General features: G+C 39.7%; 1 protein-coding gene across 1 annotated transcript in view; it reads left to right on the forward strand.

Annotated features, from left to right (window-relative positions):
• The first annotated feature begins 1,935 nt into the window (after positions 1–1,935).
• The window catches only part of SLC2A5 (solute carrier family 2 member 5), a 208,985-nt gene continuing 198,670 nt past the window's right edge, over positions 1,936–12,250 (forward strand). The window contains exon 1 of the mRNA XM_044062800.1: positions 1,936–2,065. Within this exon, the coding sequence (XP_043918735.1) occupies positions 1,936–2,065 (130 nt within the window). The remainder of the gene's footprint in view (positions 2,066–12,250) is intronic.

A 12,250-nucleotide genomic window follows, 5' to 3' on the forward strand; every position in this document is an offset into this window, starting at 1 on the left:
AATGCATTACAATCAGCAAAGAGGCATATACAGCAGCTAATGTTTTAGGACATAGTTTAAATCATAGAGGCTATAACCAAAGGGTGCTTGATGAAAAACAGAAATGGGTTGATGCATTTGATGGAACAGAAGTCCTACAATATCAGAGTTATAAAGGGAAACAGAAGTTTGATGTTATTAGCTTTACCACCACTTATGGAATGAACAGTTTTCGCACAAAACAGATTATTAATACATTTTGGCCAATGTTTCTTCTGAACAAATATCTGCCTGATTACTATAAATGTATTTGTAGAAGAAGTAGGAATATTGAGCAGTCTATCTGGTTATAACTGTAGTGAAAAAAATGGATATAAATGTGGGGCAACAAACTGGATGTACTCCCTATGGACACTGTTCTATATGTAAGCTTCTTTTAAAAAGTTTGTATTTCCCTACACAAAATTCAAAAAAGACATTTGATATCAGACAGCATATAACATATGAAAGTAAATCTATTTTTATCTTGCACAATGTACATTGTTGGTCAAACCAACAAAATGTTTAAAGAATGTGTGAGTGCCCATTTAAGTGACATCAACTGCCATAGGAACAGGAACACATTTTATAAGAATAAGAAGGTTCTTGCTACAGCAAAGTTTATATTCATAGGAACAGATCAAATAAAAAATTATGATGCAGGAGGGAATGCTGTAAAAACTTTTTTTGGATTCTACAGAAACGTTTTGGATGTTCAGTACTGGTGTTCTGTATCCACCTGGTCTCAATGAACATCTATAATTTGTGTAAAGACAAGAAAAACTGGATGGTCCAGTTATCTTGTATTAATTTGAATTAGCCTACCTTTGAAAGCTAAGCAGGGTTGGACTTGGTTAGCATTTGGATGGGATACTGACTGATAATCCTTGTGTTCATGTCATGCTCCTCGGTTGTGTTTTAAAGATTGGTTGCATGGTTCTGGTATTTATTTATGGCATACATTTTGGTGTTATATAAAAGGAGCTGACTCTTTCGTTTGTTTAGATACTGGTCTCAGTTATCGTCTATAATGTTTATAAAGAGGAGAAGGAATACATACTTATATTTCACTGAATGAGCCTGATCTTGTTGATTTAGAAGATAAACAGCATTGGGTTTGGTTAGTATAAACATTAGAGTCCCTTTTTAGTAGTATACACTTTAGCTGTTTTTTTTTTTCCTTTTTATAATTTACTTGGTTGATGTTCCTGTATTTTGTAAAGTGCTTTATGATGAAAGACAGTAATAACAACTGAATTGAGATGAGCTGAGAGGTAATTTCATCAGTATTGTTTTGTTTCCTTGGAGTGATATTATTAGAAACGTGAACAAGAATTTTAATTGCCTATTTTTAACAGCACTCTCACTCAGAGAACAAAAAGTTACTCAGAGTTAGTCATGGTTATTCATAATTTTTCATATGATTAAAAAGACTTTACTTCTAATATTGTGTTCACATAAGTTACATTTTCAGGAAGATAACTACTGAATCAGTTATGTTTATGAAAGTGCATTAAGAAAAAATGTTATTTGCTTTTTATAACATGTTTTATCTGAAGTCTTGCAGTTAAACCTGCTCAGCATTGCATTGTGCTCCCTTTTAAAAATATATGTTGACAAAACAACCTCTACAACCATAAGAGATGCATAAAATGTAAACATAAACTGCATTTGTTAACATTTTGTTCTTATTAAACCTATCTGCTATCAAATAATACAAGTCAAAACTTCTCTTGAGCAGGTCTCTGATTTTAGCTCAGATGAGCCCCTGATAGGAAGGGCCATGCCGGCTAGCTAGTTGCATGCATATAGGCTTGTAATACTCTCCTACAGTTATTGTAATATAATTATTAAACATGTTTTACTAATCATTTTCTGTATTGTATCCATTTAGGTGTCTCTTCCAATGTTGTGCCTATGTACCTTGGAGAACTGTCCCCTAAGAATTTACGAGGTGCAATAGGAGTCATGCCTCAGCTGCTCATCACCGTTGGGATTCTTGTTGCTCAGATTGTTGGCATAAGAAGTATTCTTGGAAATGAAGAAGGTATTTCACTGGGAGGAGCACTATCTTTCCAAACTAATTGAAGTCTGAGTTTGGAGTACCATAATAGATTCCAGGAGCACTAGTTAGCAGAGCTGAATCCAGCACTAGGTGATCTGGGCAATCTCCTAGGACCCCCTGGCTGGGGAGGCATTGGTCAGCGGGTTTTCAAATGAACTCTTTAGTTAATTAATTAAAAAAATTAAAAACACTTCTTCTTTAACACCATGGTCATGGCATCTTCTCCTTTAAGGAGGACCATGCATGCATCACATGCACACACACCAGTTTGGATGTAAACACATTCCACACGAGTGGCAATTAAACTAACTGCTTCACTGATGGCTGTATGAGAGAGAGTAAGTCTATGTGCGTGTGTGTGTGTGTGTGTGTGTGTGTGTGTGTGTGTGTGTGTGTGTGTGTGTGTGTGTGCATGCGTGCATGTGTGTGCGTGCATATGTGTGTGTGTGTGTCTTTGTGTGCGTGAGTATGTGTGTCTGCAGAATTTAAACTAGCCATTCCATTTGTTACTGTATGAGAGAGAGAGAGAGTAAGTGTGTGTGTGTGTGTGTGTGTGTGTGTGTGTGTGTGTGTGTGTGTGTGCAATTTAAACTAGTCATTTGTTTGTTACTGTATGAGAGAGAAAGTGTGTGTGTGTGTGTTTCTATGTAAGAGAGAAGGTGGAAGTGTGTGTGTCTGTGTGTGTGTGTGTGTGTGTGTGTGTGTGTGTGTGTGTGTGTGTGTGTGTGTGTGTGTGTGTGTGTGTGTGTGTGTGCGCGGAAGCCAGACTAGCTGTTTGTATGAGAGAGAAAATTTGTGTGTGTGCGCGGAAGCCAGACTAGCTGTTTGTATGAGAGAGAAAATTTGTGTGTGTGTGTGTGTGTGTGTGTGTGTGTGTGTGTGTGTGTGTGTGTCTGTTTGTGCGTGTGTGTGTGTGCCTGTTGCTGTATGAAAGAAAAAGTAAGTGTGTGTGTGTGTGTGTGTGTGTGTGTGTGTGTGTGTGTGTGTGTGTGTGTGTGTGTGTGTGTGTGTGTAACATACTTCTCAACCATCCAGATTTTTCCAGATTGTCCACATTTAGCCTCATATTTTTAGTCTGTTTCTCTGAAAATTTGTATGTTTCTGCTGAATCACTGAGGACTAAAGTCATAAAATGATGACCTATCCCTCAGAAAAATGCATGCTAACACAAATCCTGTTATTTTAACAACTTTCTAAGTTAAAAAGAGCAGTATTTAAAATCTGTTCCCGTTTTTGGGTTAATGTACCCCTATTATTTTAGGCTTTGCCAGATTTCTTTTACTAAAAGGTTGAAAGGTATGGTGTGTAATGCCCTATTGAAAGGAGGGGGCAGGTTAGTCAGAACGGCTTAAACCCTGTACCTTGGTTACAGGAGACAGGAGCCTGAATCCTCTACAGCAACTACCTGACTGCTGAAGGAATTGTGAGTTTGAGTTTCAGTACATTTTCAAGAACTTATGAGTTGCTGCTGGGCAGAAGCTGCTGGGGTGAGGCTGATCTATTACCCTGCCTGGGGCCCCATTTGACCATGATCAGGCTCTGCTAGTGAGGTCACACTACTTAATCTCTCTTTAAAAAAACTGTAAATGATTATCACATAGATGATTATCACAAAAGAAAAAATATTGTTCTTATTTTTTTAACGATAGTATTGCTGAAATGCTGCCTTAATCCCTCCCAACAAAAAGTTAGTTTCCATTTATGGGAAACCAGTGATGTTGTCTGGTACAAGGTGTTACAATATGGTGTTGTAGCATAATTATGTTTGTCATTAGTTGTACTGGAAGGGACATGCTGGTAATGTTTGTTTACATTTAATTCCAAGCATCAGTTGTTACCACAATGTTTACTATAAAAAGGACCACCATTGTCCTGAGCCTTCCCCTAGAGAGAAAAACACAGATTTTAATTAAGCACTATACAGCCAGCTGTTATTTACAAATTTGTGGCAGGTTATACAGTTTTCTTATTCTGCAAATATTATTCAGATTCATTTCGCACTTTATAATTTCCCACTATTCAACATGAATGTTTGTTCATAACAAGTTACCACTGAACTAGTTCTTTATTTTTTATTCACACTGTTACTACAATTTCAGTGCCAACACATATGTACCAATTCTTCATTTGAGTCCTATCCATTATTAAAGGCTCCTATCTAGTCTATCACATCACAGGGCTTCAATAGCTTGCAGGTCTATTTATTTATTTATTTATTTACACTTCGTTGACTGGGTTAGTCTCGCTAGGCCAATGTCCTCTTTTCAGAGGAGACCCAAAGTGATATTCATACTGACTAGTGGAAATTTGGAAAGAGCACCAGAGAACTTTCCCTGCTCTTTTTGATAAGTGGTGAGGATTTTTTTATATCTACCTGCTACAACCAACTCAGGCAAATGGAGCCACAGCTTAATGTCTCATAGGAAGAATAGAGAAGATGACTAGCCATCAGTTGTCCTACTAATTTGGAATCCACGCTTACTTGGTAGAGACTTGGAAATCTGATAATGTGTACATTAGTGTAATTAAACATGTGAGTGTTTTTCTGCATTACACCCGTTCAGCCTTTAGTAGAGCACTCCACCTGCCATGCTAATATAAACAGAACCTGTTGAAATATTCCACCAGCTTTCAAACTGTTTGGCAGGTGAGACTATGATGGCCTGTCTACCTTGGACCAGTAATCAAGGAGCCTCAATCCTCACCACTGACACCGGTGAGAGACAGTCAGTCAAACAGGAATGGATTTACACTCTATTTTCAGATGCAGCTCTCTGCATCAAGCACAATTCCCCCAAAGAGCACAGAGGGAACACACCGCAGACCTGGGATTGGAGACTCTGTCTCTCCAGATCCCAAACAAGACTCACTTTGGAGCACTGTGTCCTAGTTCCAAGTAGTTGACACACCCACACCTTGGTATTTGTTTTTCACACACACACACACACACACACACACACACACACACACACACACACACACACGCACACACACACGCACACACACACACACACATATTCCTGGGAAAGCCTGGTATAAATTTACTAGCTGGACCCATGCTGCCCAGGCCATAAGGTAACCACACTGCCACAAGTCAACTACTCTCAGGCTTTTACAAGGGTATCAAATTATACTGAGTAAAATTAATACTAATATAAATGGTAAAGTGTAACCAAATCAGCAAGGCTTTTTGGAGTGGCCACTGCATCACTAAAATAAGCACAAGTACTCTCAATATGTTAAAAGTATTCTCTAAAATACCAGCCACAATGAAAAGTATAAAAATATTTAATATTAAATAATTAAATAAAAACATGAAAGTACTAAATATCTAAGTACAATAAACACCAGAGTTTCAATCACAAGAGAAATGAAAATAACACAGTTGCACAGATTCACACTTATAGAGAAAAACAATACTTAAATAATCTTACTGTATTTTCTGGCTGCCTAAAGAATAATTGTTCCCTAGCTAATAGCTTAATATAGCAAGGCAAGATGGGATGCTGAGATGCTTACTTCCACAAGACAAAGTGATGAGCTTCAAAACTAAACTGAACTAACTCAACTGAACTGACAATGATAACTGACATTATATCAGGTTCCAAAGGAAACAAAACAAACAAAACAAAACCAACTGCTGTGAGAGTTCCATCTTCTCAGTGCTGGTTATAGAATGACATCACATTTGATCACCTGACTCTGGTACAATACACACTCAGAGCTTTTCTAAGATCTCTAAAAGTATCTGAAAACTATAGAACAGTTTCAAAAACTTTTACTCTTTCCTTCTAGAATTCTTTGTTTAAACATATACATTTAATCAGTTATAATAAAACTGTTGATACATTTTTAACACAAGCATCTATACAAATCAGTGTGATAGTCAAATGACACAAAATTATTTCCAAAACTTCAGCTAACTATGCTGGCATATGTTCCACATGCACTTACCTATTCTCCCTAGCACAGATGGAAATACCTCACATCATCACAGTCTAGGAAGAATAGAGAAGATGACTATCCATCAGTTGTCCTTCCAATTTGGAATCCACACTTACTTGGTACAGACTTGGAAAGCTGATAATGTGCACATTAGTGTAATTAAACACGTGAGTGTTTTTCTGCATTACACCCATTCAGCCTTTAGTAGAGGACTTCACCTGCCATGCCAATATGAATATAACCTGTTTAAGTATTCTACCATCTTTCAAACTGTTTGGCAGGTAAGGCATCCACCATCCTACTGTAAATGCCATTGGGTGTGTACTCCCTCCTTCAGAACCCATAAACCCACCATGCTTTAATTATCCTCCTTTATGACACATCATGTCCTCTGTATGGACACACTTGTACCCCACACCATAATCTTCTTTTGCACACCAGACTGTATCTCACTACTGAGCATAAAATAAGGCCTGTTCCCTATGCCATAGCTATGAGAAACTAATCTACCATTATATCCCTATTGTCCCCTGTTTCTTCCTCTTCTGTTCCCTTTCCTGCTTTCAGAAACCTTAACCTACCTGCCAGCCCTTAAACTTACTTGTCCCTTTCTCTGTTTTCATACCTCAAATGTCCTGTCACAATTTACCTCTCTTTATTTTTTTTAAGATGTTGACACCTTACCCCCTTCTGCTGTTTACCTTTACATGACATCCTGCAACATCATAAAAATATTCTTGAAAAAGAGATCTAGCCCCATATCTGTCATTTGTACCCCAACTGATCAGTACCATACAGGATTCCATCTCTTTGGGGTTACAGTGTCTGTGTGGTAATCCACCCCAGATGTGACTTTTATACAACATCCTAGATGCCTCCATGCCTTTGTTCCTCTGTCCCTTTATCCAAAATAACTTAGCAACAGTGCTGGAAAAGCAGTCTTGATGTTAGGAAATGTATATTGCAAAATTCTTGACATTTAGTCATTTTTATCTATTAATCAAAAGTAATTTCCTCCTTGATATATCAGGATCCTGTCATGTTACTGTAATCCACTGGCCATTCCACACATTGCTAGTGATAAATGTCCACATACCAATGATGGCATAATACAGCAGCTTAATGTCTCATAGGTTTACCCCAGTTATCACTACCTGCTCTCACATGGGCTCTCTTCTCAGTGCAGTAAAAAAGCAGTAACCAATCAAGCACTCTGTATTCTAGCCTGCAAAGGAAGCAAAACATAATTAGTGGCTGTACATCTAACCCAGTGTTCTAAGATTCTCCTACTTGTTTAATTCATGATCACTTCCTATTCTCTCCTTCCACTCCTCTTCTACATTTTTGTGTCTTTTACCACACATAGACTGTGGACTGCCATCTGCTGGTTCTCTTGATGTCATAAGTTACCTCTTATGTTATCAAGTCAGTTGCCTGACCCAGTTTAAGTGAATTTGCTAAAAAGTGAGAAAAAGTGATGAATATTTAATCTGATGCCCTCTTAATCAAATGCTCAAAGTGTGGGATCTGTAGAACTTGCCCAAAAGAAATGTAAATATCAGGTCATTTGCCCTATCACACTGTCTTGCCTCTCCAAAGTGGCTGACCCCTCCTAAACTTAACTGTCTTTGTCCACCTAACCATAACACCACTCGCTATTCTATAATGCTAACATCATTCATGATAAGGGCCATCTGGTTCCATCTGCCCTATCCCCAACAGCTCGGCAGAGTGCATCAAGGTACAAAAACTGCTAAGACAGTCATAATTGAATGTGCTCTGCTTGCTGTCTGTAGGCTGTTGTGTAAACTGAAACATCTCCTCTGTGTAATTATCTCTTGGCTAGTGGGGGCTGGTTCTTTTGTGTTCTTGTAAAAAAAAAAAAAGAAGTTGTTCTGGTTTTTAAGCCCTAACTTTGCACACAGTGCAGACTGGAGAAGTTGTTGACCGCAACTGAGCTACAAAATATAAGTATCTTGATTTTTTTTTTTGATTATTTTTACAGATTACTGTTTTTACAATTTAATATATATAAAGCACTTTGTCTATTCAGTATCTTCACAAATACTTATCTGTATAAAAACTTTCATTAGTCTCTCTAGTGCTTGCTGTCTGTAGGCTATTTTGTCTCACCCTCCCTCCCTGTTGGTGTCTTGTTGTTATACTTGGTGGCTTTGCAGTTGCCCGCCCCTACTGTGACACACCTCCCAGTCTAGTGTCATTAGCTCATTCTGCTTAATACAGAGAGAACATTTGATAAGGCCTTCTGTTCCTCCTTTTTCCCTTTCAAAAAGTAAAACAAAACTTTTTTTTTTCTCTTTCGCCTGAACCTTCTTGTGTTCTGACCGTCCTTCTCAAACATTTTGGAAATATACAGTATATTTCAGAGCATTTGTTATAACTGTATTTGCTATAACTGATTTAAGTATTTTTTCTGGCTTTTTGATTATTTACTGCTTAGCGACTGCATTTTAGCCTGTTTATACAGCTCTGCATTCTATTTAAACTGTTTTGTGTTGAGTAACTGTTTTGCACTTTTAAAAAGTTATTTGTTGCTTAATTTTACCTATAGGCTAACACACTCAAGTGTGCTAGCCGCTTAAAAGCATTTATAGAATTTACTGTCTGTTTTTCCTCTGTTTTCTGCAAAAAAGAAAAAAAATAAATAAATCTTGTTTTCCCGCCTTACTGAACTAGAATAGTCCAGTCTTCAGAGTTTGCTGATCTCTGGGCTTTGTCTTGGTTCCTGTGCTATTCCATATCCTTATTTGGATAAAAGGAAGCATCTTTGTTCACCAGTGGGAGTGGGGAGCACTGAGCGGCCTATTTGTCCCTAGAGGAGTGGTTCCAGCCAGAAACTTGTAGTCTATTGGCCATTTTGGGTCAATTCCTAGCTCTTTTCAGGCCCCTGTAATAAAGCCCGCTTTAGCACGCTTTTTCGCTTGTATTCAACTCAGCACAGCTCCTCGTGGTGTCCTGCAGAGTTCTACAAGCAGCAGAGAGCAAAAGAGTGACTTTTTCCTGATTTAAGTATTTTTCTGGCTTTTGATTACTTACTGCTTAGCGACTGCATTTTCACCTGTTTATACAGCTCTGCATTGTATTTAAACTGTTTTTGTGTTGATTAACTGTTTTGCACTTTTAAAAAGTTATTTGTTGCTTAATTTTACTGTAGGCTAACACACTCAAGTGCTAGCCGTTTAAAAGCATTTATAGCATTTACTGTCTGTTTTTCCTCTGTTTTCTGCAAAAAAAAAAAAAAAAAAATCTTGTTTTCCCGCCTTACTGAACTAGAATAGTCCAGTCTTCAGAGTTTGCTGATCTCTGGGCTTTGTCTTGGTTCCTGTGTTATTCCATATCCTTATTTGGATAAAGGGAAGCTTCTTTGTTCACCAGGGGGAGTGGGGAGCACTGAGCAGCCTATTTGTCCCTAGAGCAGTGGTTCCAGCCAGAAACTTGTAGTCTATTGGCCATTTTGGGTCAATTCCTAGCTCTTTTCAACCCCCTGCTATAAAGCCCGCTTTAGCGCGCTTTAGCGCGGAGTTGCCCATAGAGCACCATCGGGCAGCGCCGGTTAAACAAGGTTAAACTATTTCTGGCTCCGTAAAGTCTGCTCTTCAATTTTTCCCTTAGAACTTCTCTACTTGCAATCTAAACAGTCTATTCTCTATCTCAAAAGCTCAGCACTTGCTGCTAAAGCATTTTTATATAGGTAAAGTACTTGTATACTAAACAAAGTACTACATTAGCCTAGAATCCCCTTGAGTACCCATTTCCCTATAGGTCCCTTCTGACTCAGTTACACAGCAAACTTTTTCACTTTTTCTAGCATGTCGAAGGGTCAGTTGCTAGTGTCCTCTCCTGTTCAGCTGGTGAATCTGGGCATCTTGAGGCAATGTTACAATTGCCTCATGTACACAGACAACCCACTCCTTTTCCCACAAAACACAAATACATGTGAGAGATGCAACTATATAGCCAAACTGGAGGCTGAGCTCTCTCAACTCAGGACTGGCAAGACCAGACAGGAGGAGAAGGAAACCACGCACACCACAAACCCAGTTTCACATAGAACTATCACAACTGCAAAACAAACACATAAACACACAAAGACATACTGGAGGCACTGATCAAAAATCTACCAAAACTACAGAGGCCTCCAACGCAGACACCCAAGCAACTGCCACCTCAAGACATAAGACATGCAACACATAGTTCTCAAAGTCAGTGTGCTAAACAGTCACAGCCCTTAAGGCCAAACACAATGCCAGACACACTTGTTATAGGTGACTCCATAGTCAGACACACTGACGTCCCACTCACCAGACTGAACAAGGAAAAGATCACAGTAAGCTGCCTGTCAGGCGCTAGAATCCACCACATAACACAAGCACTCAGGTCACTCCACAGCAAGTACAAGTATGACTCAGTCATTGTCCATGCCGGTGTGAATGACCTGAGATGTACCTCCCTGCACTACATGAAAAGAAACATAGAGGACCTCTCAGATTATGTAGCCCAGGCCGGTATGACCCTGACCCTGAGCAGTATCCTACCCTCACCAAGAATGATGCCACAATACAGAGACAAAATGATTAGCTTTAATAATTGGCTTAATTACTGGTGTCATTCTAAGGGGATCCAATGTCTGTCTGCCTGGGATGACATGCTTGACAAGCCACGCTGCTTCGCAAGGGACGGCTTGCACCTGTCACCCCTGGGCTTCCGGATATTGGCAAAGGCTCTGCCACCCCATAGTGCCTTTTTAGGCAAGGCTCAAATGATAAACCTACCGCCCTAGAAAACAAAAATGGAGAAAACTAAGGGTAATACTGCTCAATGCCAGAAGTCTAAACCTCAAGATGCATGCCCTCAAGCCCTCCTCAGTATGGAGAACATCAATGTCTGTGCTGTGACTGAAACCTGGTTCAAGGCTCCTGAGAGCACACCAGCACTATCAGGTTATACCTCATATCATGCGTTCCGGCCCCAAAATCCGGACCGAACCACAAAAGGAGGGTGAGTATCCATATTCATAAAGGATACCCACACCTCCAGGTTAGTGGCAATGCACGAAGCATCGGAGACCATCCAGGTGCAATTAACCATAGGTAAAACTGCCCTACAGTTTGTAGCATGCTACAGACCACCTTCTCAAACTCAGGAAACCCACACAGCCTTCCTGAAGACACTGGAGAGTATGAATGTCTCTCCAAACACCATCATATTGGGTGACTTCAACTACCCAAACATAGACTGGGAACATTACTCAAGCCCCAACACCCTAGCCCAAAGGTTCCTGGAGTTCATAAACTCAAATGCTATGGAACAACTAGTCACCATTCCCACAAGAGGAGAAAATATACTAGACCTGATCATCACAAACATGGGGACAAAATGCTCCACACTGGAAGTATATCCCTCATTGGTGAGATCAGACCATAAATTAATCTCATTGGAGATCCACATCCCGCCCCCACCCCAGCAAAAAGACCACAGTGAAGAACTTCTCAAAAGCAAACTTCACACTTCTTAAGACTGGAGTGGTATCCTTCAAGGCCCCCGAGCCAGTGGAAACCACAACCCACGCTGCTGAAACCCTTACAAATGCCTTCTACGAGCACCTCCAGGAATGTATGGATCAAGCAATCCCTAATAAGATCAAGAGCCTTTCCACCAAAGGCAGGCGCCCTGTCTGGTGGACCCCAGCCATAAACAAACTCTACAACAAGAGGAGAAAGCTACTACATGACAGAGCAAAATCCCTAAAAGGAAAGGCATCTCTGATCAATACTAGCAAAAAACTACGATCACTCATAAAATCATCCAAGGCCAACTTTGAGAGAAAAATCGCTAATGACACAAAAGACAATCATAAGGCCTTCTTTAGCTATGTTAGAAACCTGGGTGGAAACTCCCAGATATGCTCAGAATTAGTCCAAAATGATAAAAAAATCACTGAACCCACAGACATTGCCAACATACTGGCAGACAGGTTCAGTGCAAATTTCTCCCCTCCAAAAGGAGAAATATCTATCCCACCAGAGTCTAGCCTCCCAAACATCTCAGATGCCCAGGTGAGAGCTGCTCTCTCTAAAGCAAAAAACACAGCATCAATGGGACCGGACGGTGTCCCCGGCTGTGTGCTACACAAACTCAATGAGGAACTAAACCCACACATAAGGCTGCTGTTTAATCTTAGCCTTACTACAGGATACGTAC

The sequence above is a fragment of the Protopterus annectens genome, chromosome 2.part1 (assembly GCF_019279795.1).
Source record: "Protopterus annectens isolate FY-2018-M chromosome 2.part1, PAN1.0, whole genome shotgun sequence".
Taxonomy (NCBI): domain Eukaryota; kingdom Metazoa; phylum Chordata; order Ceratodontiformes; family Protopteridae; genus Protopterus; species Protopterus annectens.